This window comes from Manacus candei, unplaced genomic scaffold, assembly GCF_025592945.1.
Source record: "Manacus candei isolate 608988 ecotype Guabito, Panama unplaced genomic scaffold, ASM2559294v1 h1tg000065l, whole genome shotgun sequence".
NCBI lineage: Eukaryota > Metazoa > Chordata > Aves > Passeriformes > Pipridae > Manacus > Manacus candei.
The window spans coordinates 12426363-12449577 of NW_026138113.1; the positions used below are offsets into that span (position 1 = coordinate 12426363).

At 43.3% G+C, this 23215-nt stretch overlaps 1 protein-coding gene across 1 annotated transcript; it reads left to right on the top strand.

The window, feature by feature from the left end:
- Positions 1–4465: 4465 nt before the first annotated feature.
- RRAD (RRAD, Ras related glycolysis inhibitor and calcium channel regulator) lies at positions 4466–8266 on the top strand. Its single transcript, XM_051805797.1, has 5 exons — positions 4466–4566; positions 4704–5055; positions 5163–5236; positions 5730–5934; positions 7383–8266. The coding sequence occupies exons 2-5, from the start codon at positions 4716–4718 to the stop codon at positions 7658–7660; spliced, it is 897 nt and encodes a 298-aa protein (XP_051661757.1). The 5' UTR covers positions 4466–4566; positions 4704–4715; the 3' UTR covers positions 7661–8266.
- Positions 8267–23215: the final 14949 nt, after the last annotated feature.

The window sequence follows — 23215 nt, forward strand, 5'->3', positions numbered from 1 at the left end:
TGGTAAGACAGGAGCAAAACCAGGAATTCATTAAAAATATTGATTTGATGTAAAAAAATATAAATGTTATTTATGATGTGGCAACTGACCTTGAACAAACACTGAGGAGGTAGAATCACATAGTTAATTCGACCCCCCAAATTCTGCTTTTTAACCTGAAAATTCAAAGGTTAGGTGTTAGGTTTTACATGCTTAGTTATCACTGCACCCCCTGCAAAGTCTGTGCTTGTCACTTGGACCATGAAATGCTCTCTGCACCTAATACAGCACAAAGGAACTCCAAGCACAAGCAGTATTACCCCAGGAATATATAACCGGAAAAACAGGACTGAACTTCATGTTTTACATTTTCCAGATGACAAAAGGTACTCAGGCCAGGAGAGTGCACTAGAAGTGAACTCTGAGTTTCTCAAAAGCAAGAGGAAAAATGGCAAAATAGACAGAGAAAGAGTAAAAAAAGAATGAGATAGAAAAAAAGTAACTGGATATGTCACAATAGTGAATGACAAAGAAAGGCATCTTGAGAGAAAAGCATATGAAGTAAGGGAAATGAAAATCACACAAGGATGAAATGAAACAGAAAAAAAAAGTAGTCCCTTTTCAGAGAGCTGCGTGCTCAATTCCACACAAAATAGGAAATCAGTGTTCCTTTTCTTCTTGGTGCCAGAACAGATTCTCCCATGAGAGCACAGGACACACACCACAGTTGCTGGGCAGCCAAACAAAAGGAAAGTTTTGGGGTTGATTCAGAAATGGGTGGTTCAGTGGCTCCATCAGAATCCCGGGATAAACAGATAATTAGGATGCAGTTGAGTGGGGTCCCTAAGCCCCAGGATGACCCAGTGCTCTGGGCTCAGCAGAATTTGCTGGTTACTGCAGTGCCCTGGGCAGCAGCTCTGCCCAGGGGATGTGACACAGCCTCTGCCCACAGGGTGACACAATAGGGACACTGCTGCTGCCACAGCCACGGGCACTGCACCCACCACCTCCATGCAGGCTGGACTGGGCTTTATCTACAACACAGACAGACCCCAGGTCTGGTTCTATGTAAAATCCATCAAAATTACAACATTTCCAGTGTCTATTTCAGTACATAAGGAATAGTAAAAATACCACATCTACAATATGCATCTGAAGCGCTCATTTAACTAAAACAAATCCTAGAGCAGTAGAATCTAGAACAATACAAAATAAGCACAGAAAAGCAAGACATGAAAAACTCTTTTAAATAGAGATAAATTACAGTTCATGTATGTGTTAGAGGTGTGGTCACATAGAAGTGGAAACAGAGGGCAGGTGGGAAGGTGATGATCTTAAAATCCTTCAAAGAAATTAAAAGATCAGCATTTGAAGTCTGTGGACTCACATGCACCCCCACTGAAATCAGCAGGTGCCCAGTAATGTACCCATGAAAATACAGCATTAATTACCAGCAAACAGAATTATACACCATGTGAAGATACATGTTGTGTGTCTCAAGTGATTAACCTGAATTATCAGTTAATTCCTTCCAACTTCACAGAATAGCTGGGCCTATTAAGATCAAAGGAGACAGAGCAGCTACGTGACCCCTGTGCTCTCCCCCTCTCTGGTTCCAGCACAGCTCCTGCTGCTCATGGGAACAGACCCAGCTGCCCTGGCACAGCTCCTCTGGGTGACTTGTGCTCAGCCCTCCAGGAAAAGTGAAGCCCTGGGGACACGATCCAAGGCCATCTCACTTTCTCAGAGTACACAGTGCCAGACCCTGAGTAATACCCTGTAACTGGTGGTATTCCATAACCATTACTTCACTAGTTGTGCCTGGGTGCTGGCAAAAAACCCCAAGCATTTGCCACAGAGTCCTGAATTTTCTGTATGATTTCTACTGGGTATCATTTTATTTTCAGTCACTTTTCCTGCTGAAACACTCTTCTCTCAAAGTTTTTATTTAGCACTTTTACATATGCCTTTCCTCACAGTTTTTGGCTAGCAAGGGGTCTATCTTTAAAATATCCATAATTCTCATCAGCAAAAGGCCTGGAATAAAATATGGCTTCTTTAAGTCCTGTCAGTGAAATTCCCATTTTTAGTGTTTTTCCAGCCAGTAGTATTCTATGTGGCACATAAGTGGCACTGTTTTATTGGATCTGTTGCTTCTAAGATTTCCCTACTTTCACACAGAAAAGAATTAAAAATACCCCCACTTTATATGCCAACTTCTAAAGTCTTACCCCGATACCCAGCAAAGGCATGTAAGAAAGACTGGCCCAAAAGATGTAAAAACCTCCTGAGAATAGTTTCAGGTGACAATTTTAAGCAGAAAAAACCAAATTTTAAAAAAAGTTAACCGAAGTCAGACACATCTGGAAGTGTATTTGCATAATTACCTGTATATAAATTCAGAATTATCAAGAAGATTTGGCAGATTCCAGTTTATCCAAGTAAATAATTACAAAGTACTTGCAATGCTAACAATAATTTATTTAATCTATGATTCCAAATGCTAGCCAGAGGCTTATAATTCAGTTCAGTCAGCTGAAGCACATACGTTTTTGCCACCAAGCTCTGACTATTTAAACTGACAAGGCTATTTTGGTTGCTGTTTTGTGAGACAGGCAGAGAGAACTTGCTGCAAGCACTTGGTGATCTTTAACTGCCACATTAACACTCCCAGTTGCAGTTACCAGGGTGAATGGGGCCAAAATCACCCCAAGAGTGTGGGCTGGAGAATTATAATTGGCTCCTGAAAATAACAGAATAGTCACTTAACTTCCTAAGAAATAAAGAAACTCCTTAGCTTAATCACATTGATTTTTTTCTTTCCCTTACTATATTCTCTACATCTCTGTCTTCATTCCCATCACCTCCCTATCTCATGCCTTGTTTCTGCAGCTGATTTGGAAACCCTTGAACTTACACGCATTTGATGGCAACTGTCCCTGCCCAGAGTCCCAGGGATTTTCCCGCTCTGCTCGGGCTGTAATCTGTCAGGAGCAGGAGCCAGAGCTATTTTGGCTGTACAATGTCTGACACGTTTCGGTTGCTAGGTAAACAACAAACTGTATACACGACCCGGGTGAGCCATTCAGGGGACCAGTATAGTTATCTGCTGAGTCCTTTCTTCGCCCGATCACATGGGAATGACTGTGCCACTGATGAGATAAGGCTTTCACTGCCTCACTTTGCTGCTCAGGTGAAAGCAAGAGAAGAATTTGACCTTTATGTTTTATGTTTGCCTCTTAAACCGTTAACATTCCATGTGGACACCCCGGTAACTTTGTGTGTGTGTGCAACACCCACCATGGTGCTGTTCTCATAACCCACTCCCACTCCCATAACCCACGTTCAGTAAAACAAGCACCAAGTAATGAAAACAGTGTAAATCAAATCACAGAATCACAGAATATGCTGAGTTGGAAGGGGCACACAAGGATCATCCAGTCTAACTCCTGGCCCTGCACAGGTCTATCCCCAAGAGTCACCCCCTGTGCCCCAGAGGATCAGCCAAACCCTCCTGGAGCTCTGGCAGCCTTGGGGCTGTGCCCACTGCCCTGGGGAGCCTGGGCAGTGCCCAACCAGCCTCTGGGGGAAGAACCTTTTGCTGAGATCCACCCTGAGCCTGCCCTGACACAGCTCCAGCCGTTCCCTGGCTGCTGTCCCTGGTCCCCCCAGAGCAGAGCTCAGTCCCTGCCCCTCCTCTGCCCCTCCCGAGGAAGCTGGAACTGCCATGAGGTCTCCCCTAACACTTCTGTAAATGCCAGGGCTACAGTGAAACTCCTGAATCGTGACACAGATCCTCGCAAGCCGAGGAAAGCCACCAGTGCACACCACGCGCTCCCACACAGCGCTGCGAGCGGGAACGAGCGACACACGGAGCAGATGCGGGTTTGCATCGCACCCGGCGGGGAAAAGCACCGCGGCGGGGCAGGATAAGGAGCAGGAGCAGGAGCAAGGGCAGGAGCAGGAGCAGGCGGTGGGGTCGACCCCGGCAGCCCCAGAGCTCAGCCGTTCGCTCGCTGCGCCTGGCGGGGTTTCCACCGACCCGCTCCGCCGCCCCTCGCCTGCCCACGGCCCTCGGTGCCCGGGCGAGAACCGGTGGAGAGAGTGGAGCGGGCTGGGCTGCCCTCCGTGCCGGGCGGCCCTCCGTGCCGGGCTCTCCCCGTGTCCCCGTGCCGGGTGTCCCCGCCGCCCCCGCCGCTCGTTGCGGAGCGGAGCGGAGCTGAGGGAGCCGATGGCAGCTGATGGGAGCTGATGGGAGCTGAGGGAGCCGATGGCAGCTGATGGGAGCTGAGGGAGCCGATGGCAGCCGCCGGCAGCTGATGGGAGCTGATGGGAGCTGATGCGAGCTGAGGGAGCCGATGGCAGCTGACGGGAGCGCAGCCGAGCGGAGTGGCGGGGGCGGGCGCTGCCCACGGCCCCGCTGGCGGAGCGCCCGCCGCGTCACGGCGGGAGGGACCGGCCCCGGGACATAAATAGGGGCGCGGAGCTGTGGTGGCAGCACTCGCTGAGGGAGCTCCGGTAGCGGCACAGGCGGTGAACGGCGGGGAATCCCTCACTGCTGCCCTCGCTTCCGCGGAGCGCCCCGAGGTAAGCGCTGCTCTGCGGGCGGCTCGGCTCGGCTCGGCTCGGCTCGGCTCGGCGGGGCTGGGGCGCTCGGGCGCGGCGGGTGCTGACAGCTCCTCACAGCTCCTCACAGCTCCTCACAGCTCCTGTGTCCCGCACAGCCCGGCTCCCCGATGACCCTGAACCGCGGAGACAAGGTGCGGTGCCTGGAGCGGCGGCGGGGCAGCACTCCGTTCGCGGCCCAGCCCCTGCACCGCCGCAGCATGCCCGTGGACGAGCGCGACCTGCGCGCCGCCGACCCCCAGGGCTTGGTGCGCTGCACCTCCTACAGCCCCGGCGGCGAGCACCGCGACAGCTGGGCCTCCGACTCCTCCGACTCCGTCATCTCCTCGGGCAGCGACTCCGACAGCAGCCTCTACAAGGTGATCCTGCTGGGCGAGCACGGCGTGGGCAAGACCAGCCTGGCGCGCATCTTCGGCGGCGTGGAGGATGGAGCGGACGCGGACGAGGCCGGTGAGGGACCCGCGGCACCTCCCCGGGCGGCCCCCACGGCCACCCCCTCCCAGACCTCCCAGGAGAATAACTTCTTTTTTTCTGAACTTTTTTTTTTCCCCCCGTAGGAAATACATACGACAGATCAATTATTGTCGATGGAGAAGAAGCGTCTCTCGTGGTGTTTGATATATGGGAGCAGGTACTTAACAGCTTTTTCTTTCTTTTTCCTCTATGGTTTGGTCCGTGGTTCTCATTAAAAAAAAAGTAGAAATGGAACAACTATGCTGACATTAAAAAATTGGAGTTCATACTGCCTTTTGTTCTCTCCTGCAATTAATTTCTTGTAGCTAGGCAGGCAATTAAAAAACCTGAATAGAGCTGGAGTGAGAATCCCTTAATGCTTTGAATAATCAGCAGCTTACATGAGCAGCCCAGGGAATTACTGTAAAATTAGAGATTCACAATCTGATCAGTGCAGACCTGATACCATTTCTGGAAACAAGAGAATTTTCTTTTGTGTTGCATTTTAAAGAACAAAATCTTTAAAACTGTTGGGACGTTGGCTTACTTTTACTGACTCTTTATAACAAAACTAAGAAAAATATCTATAAGGTGCTCACATTAATTACATCATTACTCACTGTTGAATAGATTTTTCAGTGCAATAAATCTATTTCTTGTCTTCTTTTTAGGATGACAGCCAATGGCTCCAGAACCACTGTATGAAAATGGGAGATGCCTATATTATTGTGTATTCAGTGACAGACAAAGTTAGTTTTGAAAAGGCCTCTGAGCTAAGAATCCAGTTAAGAAGAGCAAGGCAAACAGAAGACATTCCTATTATCCTTGTGGGCAATAAAAGTGACCTGGTCAGGTCCCGGGAAGTCTCAGTTGATGGTAAGAGACACTATGAATTTGCACAATAATGTCTAAAGTAGTAGCAAAGACTGTGGAGGATCGTGGCCAATAGAAATTGTCTGGGTTTGATGTAGAAAAATGTATGATTTGGAGTACACTGGAGAAATGAAGCCAGCTGGTTCCTGCTGAGGGACCTGGTACCACAGAAAGCAGTGGAGATGGTGCTGGAGGAAGATGTCTGAACTGCAGTATGAGAGAAAAAAATGCATCAGAGCTGTAGCTTTAGCACCCTGCTTTGTCTAGGACCTGTTTTTGGTCAGTATTATCTTAAGGGTTTCACTGCATGCTCTGTGTGCAGCAGCAGTTGCCAGGCTCAGGACGGGGTAGCCCGAGCTTTGCTTTGTGAGGGACTGGAGCTGCCACGTCACAGAGCCCAGGCAGCCTTTGGAAAGGGTGATCCCATACAGCCTGTACAGCCCCCTTCTTCTGGAAGGGATTCCATCACATCTGAGTTGAGCTGGTGGGACCAGCCTCTCACAACTCAACATCTCTTTGTAGATGTTCTCTGGTTGTGATCAGTGAGAATTTCTCAGCTAGTTCCAGCTTGCATTTCAGTAACCAGAGCACAGGAACCACTGCCAACACCACAGTATTAATTCTGTGAAATTTGAACATTTTGTGAGGTTTTTTTGTTTGTTTACTCTGGAATATTGGTGCCTGGATGATGATGAACCGTCTCTTTTGCCATGATCCCTGTGCTAAATGCCTGCATAGGGGGTTGATTTGAGTTCCTCAGGAGATTATCACTTCTTTCGGGCCGGTGGCAGTGCATGTTTGACCTGCCCTGGTTCTGACATCCATACTTTCCTCAGGTTTACAACTTGGCCATTATTTACCACAGTTGACCATGGGAACTTGTGCTGCAGCAACGTTCCAGGGTTTTGTGCTCCTGTCTGGAACACTGAGCATCTTGCATTTCGAATGCAGCCCCAGTCAGATCCAGGGGTGTGCAACCTCATGACCTCTAGTGACATGTTCAGTGACTTGACCCTGTGGCCTGCATCAGCTTCATTTGCAGTTAGTGTGGAAAACTCACTTGTTACAGCAAGGCAGAGGTGCAGAATTGCTCAACAACTTCCAGAATAAAATCCATTTCTTTCTATACCTCGCACTGTTCCTTATCAAACAGCAAACATGCATCCAAGTGCCTCTCCTGTATCAGCTTTACTCTTCACAATACTGGGACAGTCTGGCATTCAGTGCCATTGGTCAAATGAGATTTCTGACCACACCACAACAAAACCAAGAGTAAGGGGGCAAAACCGTGAGAGCCAATTTGGGCTTTTCTACTATAGAGTAAAGCTCTTTCCTGGCATTGAAGGCATTTTCTGTGCTTAGAGCCAGTTTTTGTTTTGTTTTTCTGCCCTATGTAAAATGAAGAGAAAAAGTCCATCTCCACTCATGTTCCCTCTTCTCTTTCCCTGCAGAGGGCCGGGCCTGTGCTGTGGTGTTTGACTGCAAATTCATCGAGACCTCAGCTGCTCTTCACCACAACGTCAAGGACCTGTTCGAGGGCATCGTTCGGCAGATCAGGCTCCGCAAGGACAGCAAGGAAGACAATGCCAGGAGGATGGCCAACACCAAGAGGAGGGAAAGCATAGGCAAAAAGGCAAAGCGATTCCTTGGGAGAATTGTGGCAAAGAACAATAAGAAGATGGCTTTCAAGGCAAAATCAAAGTCCTGCCATGACTTATCAGTGCTATAGGAGCTCTCAGCAAGGCCAGATGGTGCACGTGATGAACAAGCCTTGGACTGTTATGAGAAGTGTGTAGATGATCCTCGTGGTGATAACAAGAATGACTTATCCATTGAGACTCATTAATGCCTTAAGGTGCTCAAGCAAGTCTGGAAGTTACACCACAATGCTTCATTGATAAATGGTTTAAGTTTCAATGTGTGCAAGTAAATGAACTAACTTGAAATATGTGGTTTGACATGCCCACATTTTCGCTGTGTACATATGTTCTATATCCTCTTGTCCTGTGGATACCAGAGATGAAAAGATAAGAAAGAATAATAAGTATCACCATAGACTTGTCTCGTTTGCAGAGCAAAACTTAAACTTGTACGCAGGCTCGTACACTCTTTTTAGTATAATGCAAGCAATGATAAATCTTTTTAAACTTCATTGTGGGGAGGAGGGGGTAGAACCACATCAGAATGGGAGAAAACAAATTATATATATATTTAAATACAGAACAGATATCATTTTATGAAGTTAATTTGCACTTCCATTAACTGTTATTCAATGAATTGGTTACTTGTTTACATGCAGATTTTATAATAAAGTATTATTTCCTGTTATAATAAACTGTGCTTTTCTCATAGTATGGGTAAAGAATGGGAGAGCAGTATTTTTATACTGAACTTTTTTAGTGTACAAAACATTATACAGAGACCATGTAGATTTACCTGTGATAAAGTTCTAGAACAAGTTGAATTGGGAAAATCCTGTGTCATTTAATAGATAATTTCTCTAAGAAACAAACCCTGCTTTTATGAACACTCTGCTTCAACAGCTCATATGAGAAGGAAGGCCCTGACCCTTCATATTATGTTCATCCTCAGTCTGGTTCTCATCGGCTGTGGCAGGAGCAGGGCTCTATAAAATGCCTTTAGTTAGGTTGAAGTCTTGTGTTTATACTGATAAATTGAATCCTGTCGTGTTTGAAGTCCTGTCCTGGCTTGATGATCTTGTGTTACAGCCAATAAGCAAATGCAGGAGGTTGTTTTTTGTCTTTGTGGAGCACTGTAACAGTCTAATCTACCCACAATCGTGTGGACCCCTCCCAGTGGTTTCAGGAAGTTCAAGGCAGCCTGGTAAAGGTGTTTGGAGGAGTTCTAGGTTTCAGTTGTGTCTTGTGGCCTTCAGTGCTGTTAAAGTTTTCATGTTAATTTAGTGTGTTATAATCTATGTGTTCCCATGATTCTTCCCTATTTGCTATTAATGAAGTTAAAACCCAATTATGTCGCAGTGAAAAAACTTGGGCTTATGGCATTTGCTTTATAAATTCCTTTTCACGGGATAATTCTCTTAAAAGTAATCTGTGAACTTAATTCTCAAAACCAGTAAAACATAGGACCTTCTCTTTCTCCTGTCCCTGCCTGGATCCCGCTTGTTAAAGAGGTTGTTCAGCTTCCCAAGAGCCCTGTTTGTGCAGGGTGCTGAGGGGTGACCTTTCCCCTACAGCACGAAGATTCCATCAGCTGGTACAGCTCACACTGGGCTTCCCAGAGTTCAGGCAACTCTCCACTGATTTATCCCAGTGCTTGGGCCATTTAGTTATCCCATGCTTGGAACATGGAACAGTTAATACTGCAGGAAATCCCACCTGATTTCCACAGGGAATGCAAGAATTAGTGTCTCCTGATGTGCTGCTGGTGGACATAACTGGTTACAGCACAGTTCAGTTTGTGTTGCTGATAACAGGTCACATTTCTTATGAATAGAGAATTTTGTCCTGCTGAAAAACCTCACATTTACCTGAGGATACATTTTAGGTGAATTTGGCTTTTCTTTAACTAGCCTGGCTTCCTGGCAAGGTGTTCTCTGCTATGGAACATGTAAACACTGTCAGAGGATCTGTGTACATGGCAGCTTTTAACTGGTAACACCAAAGCAATTGCTCTAAGCCTGAAAATTCTACAGCAAGAGTGTCCAAACGTGCATAAATAAACATGGTGCATACCTGTTCCTGTCCCTGCTGAGGTTATGACAAACCTACGTGGTGTTCCTGGGACTTTTGGGTGCTTTCACAATGGCCAGGAGAGGACTGACGTGTCTGATTGGTTTATGAGGTTAAATTCTGTCCATAATAAATACAAGGCATGGGATGCAAACCCAGAGTTTAAGACAGGGCATGTCACAAAGTAACAATGATGTGTCTCGGTGCTGCAGCATCTCTGCAGCTGCAAAGCCTCTTCAAGGTCGTGGTCAGCAGCTCTGACATACAAATTAGATGTTTTACTGTTCATGAACTCACAGATTAGTTTTGGGCAATTTTTAAACCTAAGATATTTCTAAGGGGCTCTAGTGCATTCCTAGAGATTCATTTAAAGTGTGGAAAATAATCTGTATTTTGAAAGTATGTCCTTTAGGACACTGTGAGACGATAAACAGGGAATCACTCTAAAGCAACGTGGGCTAATCTAGAATGTTATCAGTTAATATTGTATAATAAAATACTTATTGAAATCCTCATTATACTGATTTTTTTCCATTCATTTGTTTGTACAGGTATTAGCATAATTCAGCCACAGTTCTTAAGAAGGGGAAGGGTTTGTTGTTATTGCAGCTCTGACATAAACCTGGTCTAGAAGATTCATGAGTGCTGTTTTGGAGAGATTTTGAAGCTCCTCGAAGATATCCTACCCAGAAAAATTACTAATTAATTGGATGTAATTTAGTGGAATTTCCAAGCAGAATTTTTTGCAAGTCCATGTGCAGCACCAGCCAAAATTCAGTAACAGGCAGCTGACAAATGTTCCTAAAAACCAACCTTCAAAAGGTTGTTTGTATCCTCAAACATTTGAAAGTCATCTATAGGTTTTTGTCATTTGAGATGTTTTACTGGTGTAGTTGCTCAGATTCTTGTAATTAATGAGGGGAATCTATCATGTGAAAAATAGTGAGTCCTGGACAGCAACATTTTCTCTATTTATTACCAAAGTAGAACAGAGTATACGGGGTGTGAGATTTTGCATTTTTTGCCAGTGCACATCAGTTTTAATTTGGAGAGACAGTTCACACAGTCATTTAATCTTTACTGCTTTCACTGCTGCTGCCAGCTGAAGTTCCTACTACTGCTGATTGTGGTGGTGGATTTTGTGTTGGCACAAATCCATTTGGAACAGCTACTTATTAACAACTACAGTGGAAGGACGTTGCCTTTTATATGTGACATGTATGTTAGGTGAACAAATCAAAGCCTCCTGTGCTTGCTATTGCTAATCTAGATTCTGTAAATTCTTCATCATATGAAAAACGTGAAAAAAAAAATCATTCCTCCATCTGCCAAAACCAAGAAGCATAAAGTCATGTCACATAAATATAGACAAAATGTTATCTGCTGGGGGAAGACTTGGCAACACTAAAAATGAAGTTTTACTCAGATGCATTTTCTCAAAATAGGACTAGAAAAAACAGAGCATGATCTACATGGCGACACTGGGTAACATCAGTGCTCGTTACTGCAAGTATGGTGAGATAACAATGATGAAGAATACAGTGTATGATAGAAGAGTGATAAAATCTAATAAGCAAAAAGTGAGTTAATACTTATGCTGAAATTTGCTTTAGTACTCTTTATTCAAAGACAATGTACAGGTTTAGTTTCAGGCACATCACAGGGACCTCAGTGAATCTACAGTCCCAACCAAATGTGATGCCTGTGCCTTCCAGGAGGTTCCTTTAACTTCTAATTTACCACATGACCTCCGGCATTGTGATGGACAACTTGACTCCTCCTTTGCATAAAAGAACCTGACCTCCAGTATGGTTGAAGTAGTTAACCCCTAAAAATTGAAATAGTAAATTACATCAACTGTCCTTGTGCTCCATACCATGAATGTGGAACAGAGAAGGAAAAGATAAAAAGAGAGAACAAATTCCAATCGTATATCTGCAAACAATATTTCTGTAACCCACTGTTCAGAATTAAAGAGCATTCAAGAATTCAAAACCAACATTGTTTAACTTAAAAATGTACTGAGGATTGCAGCACTAGAAGTTAGGAAGCAGGCTAAGAAATTTACTTCAACAGCTGGTTCTTCGCCAACAAAATAGTATCAGTTATGTCCTACAAAAAGGTTCTGGCCACTGGGTAAAATGGCAGCGTGTGTCCTAAAGGCTTTCCTCTCTCTTGCTCTCTTCTCTTCTGCCCTTTTTTCCTCTCTATAAATGTGCTGTCCAATGAATCATTGGAAACCAGTTAAGAGCCTGCAGAGTTTTTTCTAATAATTCCCATATTTATCACAGGAAATGAAGAAAATATTAATCTGAACTACAATTTAGTGCTCAGAGACAGAGATAAATAGAATACATTTGAAAATATTCACTTTCTCAGCTTCCTAAAAAACCTTATCTAAGTTCTGAAACAGGGATTGGAGAAAGGAAAGGATTTGGAGCACAAGTGCTCCTGCTCAGAATGGTCTGGTGAGACCCATGAAAATCTCCTCAGCTTGTTCATGGCAGTTAGTCCCACTGCCATCAGCCTCATTACAACAGCATAAAAAATTACTGTTAAGCCTGCAGTCCCACTGAAGGTGGTGGCCCTTGCTTTGGGAATGACAGTTCTCAGTTTTCAGATGCTTTGGCAGAGGAGCAGTAGTTTTTGTTGTGTCTAAATTGGATTATTGTAATGCACTCTGCTTAACAAAGAGCTTTCAGGAGCTCCAGGTAGGAGGAAACACAGCCCTGTTAATAAATCTGTCTGGGTGAAAAGGAGCACAACATTTTAGGGTGGGTTCCCTTGTGTTTTTAGGGGAAATGATGATCTTAGAAAGGCTGTAAATAGCATTGGACATGACTAATGTCAAAAAATGCCTCACTTTGGTGCGTGTTTCTTGGGTGGCTGCAAAGCTTGTTGAACATACCACAAAGTCAGCAGAATGGCTTGATTTTGGAGTGTTCAACAAGAACAAATTTTGCATTTCTAATGGCAGGTATTCAGGTATCTGATCTCAGGTGTCTGAATCACAGGAGTTCAGTGCATTTGACCCTGCAATGGTGACTGCAAAGGTCGTGTTCATTGCTCTGCAGATCAAGGGTGTCCTACTGGACTCACAGAACCACAGAATGTGCTGAGTTGGAAGAGACTCACAAGGACCATCCAGTCCAACCCCTGGCCCTGCACAGGCCCATCCCCAGGAGTCACCCCCTGTGCCCCAGAGGATCATCCAAACCCTCCTGCAGCTCTGGCAGCCTTGGGGCTGTGCCCACTGCCCTGGGGAGCCTGGGCAGTGCCCAACCAGCCTCTGGGGGAAGAACCTTTGGCTGAGATCCAACCTGAGCCTGCCCTGACACAGCTCCAGCCATTCCCTGGCTGCTGTCCCTGGTCCCCCCAGAGCAGAGCTCAGTCCCTGCCCCTCCTCTGCCCCTGCCCAGGAATTGGAACTGCACTGAGCTCTCCCCTCAGTCTCCTCTGCTCCAGCTGAACACACCTGGTGACTCAAACACACAATGAACTTTAAAACCCTGCTGAGCTGCAGCAGCTGCAGATCCTCCCAGGCCTGGCCTTGAAATTCAGAGGAGTGTTCACCACCCCCCTTCAGTGAAAACAGTAATGGAACTCTTTGGGTATCACCGGATTCTGAACAACTTTCTCCCAGGTTTTCCAGCCATGGGTGTGGCAGTTGTAGGGCACCTTTGTCACACGCTTTTCATGGCAATATCCACGTTATCTCCTCAGCCTCTGTGACTGCACATTGTCACCCTCAGCAGTGGGAACAGGCAAGTGGCTCTGCTGCATGACCTGCTGAGAATCACCAGCTGTCAACAGCTGGAACACGAGCCTGGGCCCCCTGCTCATTGCTTTACATAATATTATCGAGATAAAAATGTCAGATTTTGCTGCACACAAGTCCCTGATGAAGACAGCACAGCAAATTAAATTACTCTCTCCTGAAATGTCAGGGGGATGGTTGCATTTCCAAGGCAAAGGGGATGGAAGGTTTTCAGCTAATGTGTACATGGAGAATAAAAGGAAAAACTTATGCCATCTGATAGCCACCTCTCACTTTTACCCTGCAGCTATTTTTTTCTGTGGACATATTTTTGGATATGGAATATTGTTGCATACCCTCTTCTACCCTCTTGCTCTTCATGAGTTCTTGGATCTCTATCCTTCCTGCCCAGTCCCACATGGAAAATCTTCTTGGAATTCTGACTCATGAGATCTCAGGGAAAACAAGTTAGGTGAAAGGTATGAGCAATAGAAAAGTTTCCATGATTTTGAAAAACAGTAATAAAAACATTTTATTCAACAAACCAACATTTCTGTGCAGGGTTTACAACTCGCAGTCTACAGCACTTTGAGAGCCCATCAAGGTAAAAAAGTTTTGTGCTAAAGAAAACACAGACCTCATTAGACTTCATCAAGAATAAGTATTTTCTGTGTTTATCTTGATACTCTGCAGCAGATCTAAAGTCACTGTCTGTAATAAACTGCACAGAAGGAGCCTGAGCAAAACCTACAAGACCAGGCTGTTTTCAAGCTACCTTTTTGTCTTTACCAGTAACAAGCTTTTCTTGTGCAAATAAAGACAATCAATTCATATCTATGATAAATGCACAACAAATGCATCTACATGTGGCCATTACCTGCAGAACTGTTTTTCTTCCTTTTTTCCTCTTGTGTAGAAATTAAAAAAAATACTAAAGGCCTAAGTTATAGCACAGAAGTAAATAAGCACAAAAATAAGGCAGCAGACAGCGCTGAGTAAGCAAATAAATCCTCCTGCACATCTGTCTCATGTTCACTGGTATGTTTTCAAGACCCTGGAGACCTGAGGTATCCGTGAATTTTGCGCAACATTTATTCCAAAGCTGAGCCAGACAAGCATAAGAGCAAAACTCCTGAATGGCCAAGTCCTCAAGCACAAAGATTTAGGCTGCAAATATCACCCCTGTACCTTCTGCCTCCCCAGAGATTCCAGCAGCAGAATGTCCAGCTCTTTTTAGAAAATGGCTTTCCAGGCTTCTAGAAAACAGCATGTTATATTCTGAAAACATATTCAAACCCAAAAAAAGTTTCAGGAGCTCTTTAATGAACAATTTTATACTCGGCCTTAAGAAAATGAATTGTAAATTAAATTCTTAGTTAAATCCTGCAGATCCTGGCTTGGTTAGTAATTGGTTCATTTTTAATTACAAGGTAAATAATTAACTATCAAATCTTTATTATATCAGTCCCAAAATAACATTCTGCTCTTCAGGAGTAGGACGGATTAAGGAGCATTCCATTTTAACCACAGGAATAGTGAGTTGGTTGACTCTCTCTTTTTTGCAGGCTTGGGCTTTGAGCCCTTTAAACTCCCCCTACAATGGGAGTGAGGAGCTCTCCACACTTTGAAGGGAGCTCTGCAGTCCAGTGGTTTTCCTGCTTTTCTGCTTTTACATTTCTTTTTGAATGACTGTGCTTAAATACCTGCTAAGACAGTATTCATTTGAGGAGTCTGATGCAGAGCAGATGTCAAGCCCAAAAGAACAAACCACAGACAAATTTTGACAGGAGTTTGGAGGTTGTGAATATTTTAAAGGCAAATTAGTATTTTGGGTGGTAACTTCAGGTCTTTCTTGGCCGGACAAAGACTTTTAATAATCATTAATAAATGTCAGCATTTTGTAGGCTTGTTTTGAAGGGTTTTTTATGCATTCAGGCACTCTATTTTTGATACTTGCCACCAAGCACACCCCATCTAGCACAAAACTGAAAGTTTAAAGTTATTTCTATGAAATCCCATTTGTTTTACATTGAATTTTTGAGGATTTTTTGCTTTGGGTATCACAGTCAGATTGACTCTATGTTGGCAACCGCAGGAGTCACGTTAAAGAACAGAAAGGAAAGCATTGACATGAAATCTGTATGCAACTTGATATTTCCAGTCAAGAGAAGAGCTGGAGGGTTTATGAAGCTGGAATTGCAGGTGGGGGATGGAGGGGATGAACAGGCCAGAGAAGTCCTGCAGGTCCAGATGCAAAGGGCACTTTTGGGTCCCCTGTGCTGCCAGCTCTTCCCTCCCCAGACCCTACAGCTGCAGGCAGGGGTTCCTGGGCTGCAGCAGGAAAAGGCAGGGCAATCAGAGAAAGAATAAAAGCATCACTTGTACTAATTCCTTGTCTCAGAGCTGCTTCAAGAAGCAGCTGCAGCACAGGGATTGCTGACTCCAGCAAGGAGCTGTGCCTGAGGAGCACCAAGGGGAAGGTTTCTGAGCAGCTCAAGCAGGAGTCTGCTCTTCCATGCCTTGGTGGGGAACTTCCTGCATCTCAAAGCATCACCTCCACCCTTCCTCCTCTCCCCTCCGCTGCCCAAGGAAGCTGTTTTTAATTCTCTGATTGTAAAGCTTTCTTTCCCCACAGCAGGATAGAGGTTTAATTAAAACTCAACCTGGTACTAACGTAATCCAGCAAAATCCATCCATTTCAGGAAATAAATCCTTGATGAGGTTGGTTAACCAATGCAATGCAGTTTAGGCAGTTTGCTGTACTCCTCCTTGAATTATTCTGTATTTCTCAGAGAAAAGCTGCCAAAACCATTCCGAACTCTAAAACATGACATTGAAAATGCTTATTCAGGTCCTTTGGTGAATAATGGATGAAAAAAAAGCATTTTAATATCTGCACTTCACTTATCTTTTTTAATTTCCATAAGATTGAACAGTAAAAAATTTAAAAAATTCCCAGCTGACATTCCCAGTACTTGTCTCTGTCTGTGTGGCAGAGAAGGCACAGCACCTCCATTGCTAAATGCACATACAGCTTTATAATTCCTTATTCAACTGAGTACTGTTTATGCAAATAATATTATTAAGATCACAGGACAAATCCTGCTCATTTCTGGAGAGTCAGCAGATTTAGGACCTGTTTTTGGAAACACTACCACGTGTCCTATCAGCAGGGTAAAATGTATGTGTAAAACTGAATGAATATTTAAAAGGCTCTTGGTTTGCAATTGTGTTATTGCTACACTAGGGGAAAAACAAGAATAGAATTTAGTATTGTGAGAGAGTCTGCATCATCCCAGGAAAGCAAATGGTGCATTTGCAGGAGCAGGGCTATGTTTGGAAAACAAAATAATTGCAGGGCAACTTCTGTGAGACAAAACTCTGTGGCAAAAACTGAACAAGCAAAGATAGTTCTCCAGCCTAATGAAAACCAAAGGCAAACAGTTCCTCCACTGACGAGGAACATCCCTGAGCTTAAAGGTGAATGTTATGGTTTTTCACTCCTCTTCCATAATTCAGACCCATTCCAACCTAGTTGAACAGGTGCATCCATGAAAATGGATGGATGTGGAGCCAGTTGCTCTGGCTTCCAGAGTCACTGCTTGATGAGATTCCTCCACTTCCCTGCTGCAAACAGAGAATGCTTTGGGGTTTGTCCTGAGGCTGGGAATAAGGAAAAACTCGAGTACCTCCAAGAACTGAGTGGTAGGAAAATGGTTTCCTGCTGAGCCCGGCTGGAAACTCGATGTGTTAAATACCAACCCCAAGGAAGCCACTGAGTCTGCCCTCAGACCTGACTGTAGCCAAGAGCTGTATTGCCTCTGCCAGTAGAGAGGCAGTACCTTGAAAAAGCACAAAAAGCAAAAATAGTTTGATTTTAAGTGTGTTTTGTACAAACTGGCAAACTCTGCACAGAAAGAATGTGAAACCTGTACCTCGTGTTACGTGTTCTGCACAAGAATGTTTTGACAGGTGGATGCATTCAGACAGAGGAATTAAGAAAATGAACCCAGTAAAGGTTTTCTGATTATTTTGGTTTCCAACATCTCGAATGTTTGAATGACTAAATTCAAAACTATGTTTCTATGTCTGGGAGGCAATTAACAACAACAGCCCTGTGGACAAGGCTTTAGCTTGATTTGATTAAAAATAGAGAAGAGGTCAGAGTCCTACAAAGACAAATGCTCCTGCCACGCTTTATGCTGCAGAAGAGCTGTATTGTGTTTTAATTTAGGAAACAGAAACAGCTTTAATTCAGGAAATTAAACATCTACTGGGGTGTTTGGAGAGCTGACCTTCCCCAGCCCACTGTCACAGCAGCCCTTTGCCAGCAAGAGCATGTCCTGCACCCCAGTCACCTGCTGACCTGGCTCAGGTCACAAGGGGCTAAAATAGGGCTAAAACAAGACCTGGATAATCCTCACCCGAGAGGTGCTGCCCACATTTGAGAAGAACATTTCAAAGCTCCACAGCAGAATATCCCAAAGCTCTCCTGTCACAGCCTTTCAGTGCTTAGAGCCCTCCCAACAAGCTGATGTGTACTAAAGAATGAATCAATTAGAACTGAGACTAATTTACGGTTCTTAGAACTGAAAGACAGCTTTACTAGAGAGAACTTCAATATTGTTCCTTCCCTGATTTACTGACATTTAGGCTTGTGCTTGATGCTGCTGGAATAAAATTCAAAATAACTTGTGCATATTTGCAGAGCTCCTGCTCTAATGACTGACTGTGGCACCAGGACATCCACTGTGCTATTGCTCTTCTTTGTGTGCAAACCAGTATTTTTACCTCAGAATAATTTATATAAAAGACATCAAGATAATACTGACAGATTAAAATACTGTCCAGCATTTACACAAGAACAGGAGAAATCAAAAACATTCATCCACTGTCAGATTTTGTTGCTTTATATCACGAGAATAGTCAATTAAATTTAGTCCATTCTTTTAATTTAGTTTAGACCAGGAATGCAGTTAAGCCATTTTGCTGACACTGAGCTGGACAGTAGGCACAGCTGGCTTTAAAAATTATTTTTCCACATATCATTCTTTTACCATTCACTTTGAGTAAACATAAGCATTTCCACACAGCTCTAATAATGATCCATGTAATTTCAATAAATAGCATCTACAATAAATATTTTTCTTTAATGTTCCATTCTGATCAAATTGCTTCCAATTTTCTGGTATAAATGAGCTTCTATTTCACCCTGAAATCCCTTCACCTTACACAGGGATATTTAAACATCAGACTCAGGTGTGTAGCTGGTGCCTCCAGAACCATCATCAGTCTCTCTGAGGGCTGAAATGTTCCAGTGATGACTCAGCCCAGCATCAAGAGCATTATGAGCTCAGTCCCCTCTTTAATGAGGATGTGTGAGCTGAGATCCCTAATAAATGTCTCCCCCTTTCAGATACCTCTGATTAGGGTTGCTGAAGGCTTGATTGCTTTTTAGTTAAAACTCTGAGTCTTAAAAAACCAACATTTTATCTGAAACTGTAAATGAAAAAAATAGTTAGGAACTGTGGTAGGTTAGAGTTAGGCCTTTGAGAAAGAAGAAAATGTTTTTTTTCCTTTACTATTTCTTTTGACTTAAGGGTCCAAGAGTAAATTTTTGTGAGCATAGTTACTATCTGAGATGCACTAAGTTTGTAGGAGGAAATATTTTTCTGAAATAAATTAACCTGGCACAGTAGGATGCTTATGGCCTGGGCAATAAGAATGGATCCTTCCTATTTCTTGTTTAGGTGTTGTATATTCCTAGTTAATTTACTGTTTCATATAACTACATTTTAATATATCAATTGCATCTTACTCCATCAATGTATTTTGAATAATTATTTCTCAGCAAATCAGAAGGGCAAGAAGGTTTTCTAGCTGTGTTCTTTCTTTCATTTCATTACATTTCAGGATGTCTAAAATAACATTTACTGTCCAGTGATTGATCATTTCATTTTCCATACCTAGGAGCAGATTGCCTCTATCAGTAACTTTTCTGTGGCACATATGTTAGGCCTCCATAGAGCAGATGAGGAGCAGCAGAATATTACAATAGATATGGTCTCTAGTCACTGACAAAAACTAAAACAGCATTAATTTTTTTCAATTATTGGCACCATGAGCATGAAAATAAGGGAATGAGCTTTTGGGTTTAAGGACAAATTTATGATCCCAGCTGCTTACTCCATTCTAAAGATGGAATGTCCCTTCCAACAAAAAGTCTATGACTGAGCATAGAAATATTTAATTTCACATCATTTCTTTGATATTACCTCAGTTCCCAATGATGAAACATCCAGTTGAGTGAAATTTTACTTGACTTTGAGTACATGAGCCATCATCCTCCTATGAGTAGTTGACTTATTCATGTGCTTAAAAACGGAGGTCTACTCAAGAAAGGGGGTGAATCATGACCTAAATCAAGAACTCAGACTGCTGTGAGGTCAGAATAAAATACAGATGGATCCATTTCTTGTTTCTTTGTTATATTTTCATGCAAAGTGAGTCTCAGACTGGAGTGCAGAGGACTCGAGGAGGTGTTTGCTGCCTGTAGATAAACGAGGAGCAGAGCAAAGGAGCCCTGGGTGTGTTGTACCTCATCCTGAGGTAATCTCTGTGGAAAACCTCATTTGTGCGGTTACCCAGCTCATTTCCAGCCACACTTGCACAATGCAAAGCTGCAGCTTCTCAGCCCTGAAATGCAGTGCTGACCCATCCACACCAACACCACCAGGGAAAGAGCAGGGGCAGGTTAAGCTCCAGGCTCTCTGGACAAGCTCAGGGGTCAGCAAGGGCCAGCTCCATCCAAATATTGGGAAATTTGGGGTGAGCAGACAAGAAACACCCTCACAGTAATGTCTCACAATGGGATATTTGGATTGTAACATTATGGTCTGACTGTAAGAATAACAGTGGGCCAAATGAATCCTTTGCACCACAGATGCTATTTCTGCATCATAAAAAGTTTGGATTGGTTTTGTCCCCAAAGCCCCCTGTGAAGCTGCTCTGGGAGTTTGAGCCATGAGCAGAAATCTGACTGTGACTGGGGAAGAGCCAAGCCCCTTAATCTTATAACACATCTATCCACAGCCAGCTTCTTATTGCATTTGTCCCATAATTAGATATAAAAGGGTGTAGAAGGACAAAGACAATGACCTAGTAAAGCAGAAAAGTTTGGAAATAAGGTGATAACACTGTAGGAGATTAATACCTAAGACTTCAGAGGTTCTGATAAATCTCTTGCCCACACAGCTGGTGGAATACTGAACCAGAGGCATTCTCCTTGTTTTGCAGTAGTGAGTTTGTGCTTTGTCTCACTTGGATACCACACTTCCCAAAAGAGGAATATTTATGACAAAAAATCACTGATATTTCTTGTAATACTGTTGTCCAGGTACTGACATCAGCACCAAAGAAGCAGAGTCTCCATTTCTTTGCTCCTCATACCTTGTAGATCCTACAGAAAGGTTTAAAAGACTCTTGTGATGTCTCTTTATCCTTATGACGAGTTACAGGAGCAGCCCATAATTATTCCCTTTTTTTTTCTCCCCGTGGGGATGCACAACACAGCAAATAAACACACATGAAATTTTTCCTTCTAAACAGTGAAACATCTGTACTGTTTTGACCCCTTTTTATTGGACTGGCATCATACAGAAAGGTACAATGTAGAGTCTTATTCAAGGTTTGGTTAAACCCATGTTTCCCTGCATTAGGAGGAGCAGTAATGACCAAGGTTTTTCTCTCACAGAATTGTTAATTCTAGCTATTGAGGAAATAAAAAGAGGTAACTTTTAATCACAATTTATTTGGGATATCCTATCTTTCCTGTGGCTTCTCTTAATACAAAACATATATCAGGACCACATCTTTGAACAACATATTTTATATTGGTACACCAACATGCCAGAGCCACAAAGTAATGTTTGGTGTGTCAAGGAGTCCTGATCCCTCATATATTAAATGGGCTAAGACATATCTGTGTCGTCATTCAGAGTTTTCCTTTGTGCCTTTTGCCTGAGAGGTACCCTGTAGAAAACATGAAATAACCAAATCATGAAGTGCAAAACCCCTCAGTCTGTCAGTTCAAGTGCTTTCTGCTTCCCCATGACATCTGATGGTCACTGATTTCACAAACAAATGGTTCCTGCGGTGATGGAAATAAGATTAATTACTTCCACATGACTTTTCTAAGTGCAGCAACCCTGTCACCTGAGCAGCCACCTGTGTAATTTGTGTGTTTAATTACCCTGAGACTTTATTCAGATCTGATTCAAGGTTGATGGTGATTATTCAGATGAGCACAAACCTTAAACTTATCCTGAGGCAAAATTTTTCAGAAGTGCAGGGATATCTATTGTTCAAATTTTACTCTAACCATCTTTAAACTATAATAACTCTGCAGCTTGGGTTTATTAAAGAACAAGAAACTTGACTGTACTTGGTTCCTGTACCAAGTACCAAGGTCAGTGGGGTAACTCAGGCCATAACCCATGTGCAGAGTTACAGATTGGTTCATGTACAGAATTACAGATTGGTTCAGAACTCATTCCTCAGCAATAAGAGCTGCTCCAGATTAGCCAGATGAGTTCAGATAATCGAGATTAAAAACCTGACACAAAGACATTCTGGATTTCAGAAGATTCAGTGGAAGTTGCCAATGTTCAGCACTACTCAAGATTAAATCCTTTACATTAGTTAGAGCTTTTCTACTGCTAGAAACAGTGTGGACATTTCCTGGAAGTATAGCTGGAATTCCAGCCATTGGTGTCACATATAAAGGGAAGATTAAACACAGAATGTCATGTTCAAGTTGTTAACCTTTGCAAAGATTGTGTATTTCCCTGCAGTGGAGGATTTAGGGGACGTGCTTAGGGACACTGCACAAATAAACAAACAGTTATTCTCATCAGAAAGAGAAGAAACGAAGGCTTAAGTCTGCTCTAATGCCTATTGATCGAATTCTGAATAACAGGACTGACTTTCAGGCAGTCATGGCACTGAGTGAGTTTGGGATTGGTTTCATTGCTGTGAAGGGAAGATGTCATCCTGGCATTGTCAGGAAAAATAAAGGTTGTTTGCAATTGATTTGTCTGAACTAAGAAGTTGATTTATCTTGCAAGTCTTTCAGTTATTATCCACAGTAACTAGCAGAAAGGAACATGAGGAGGAATCTGAAAAGCGTGGTGGCTCATTCCCACCGTATTCCCTACCCTGCCATAAACCCCACCAGGATGTCACAGGTTGTTCTCCTCTCACTTCCACCATTTAGTGACAGAAGTCAGTGAAATGACACCCCTGTAAAACAGGAATGAGCCAAACACACTGAGCCTGACTCACCTGCACACCCCAGTCAGGTGCTGCTCTCAAGAAACCTCTCAATCTTTGCTTGCTCTGTGCTTTTTAATTCCTTCTGCTCTTCCAGGCCCCTATTGCTGGTATCCAGGAAATACAAGAAATAGCCACTAGTAGCAGATAAAAATATATTGATTTTAATATCTCTATCTGGAACAGCCTCCTGTTTGCTTTGTCTTCAAATAAACTCTGATATAATAAATAAATACTGATAGCATTTTTGAGACAGATAGAGAACAGGAGCTCAGTGTGAAAAATGGACTAGAAAAGTTTAATCTGGTCTTTATTCACATAAAAGAATTATCTCAGTGCTTAAAAGGAGTATTTGGAAAGTCTTTTTCCTCCAAGAAAAGTATCAACACAAACACACAAGCATTTGAAAAGAAAAAAAGTAGAATAACAGGGAGGTAAGTCCACAGAGGAGAGCTGTAGGTGAATATTTTCTAGAAGGCTCTGAGGG

Bases quoted from the DNA above. Each gene is read 5' to 3' on its own strand.
- RRAD (XM_051805797.1), top strand. From the start codon at position 4,716: ATGACCCTGAACCGCGGAGACAAGGTGCGGTGCCTGGAGCGGCGGCGG. The intron at 5,237-5,729 runs GTACTTAACAGC...TCTTCTTTTTAG, and splicing joins TGTTTGATATATGGGAGCAG to GATGACAGCCAATGGCTCCA. The intron at 5,935-7,382 runs GTAAGAGACACT...CTTTCCCTGCAG, and splicing joins CCGGGAAGTCTCAGTTGATG to AGGGCCGGGCCTGTGCTGTG.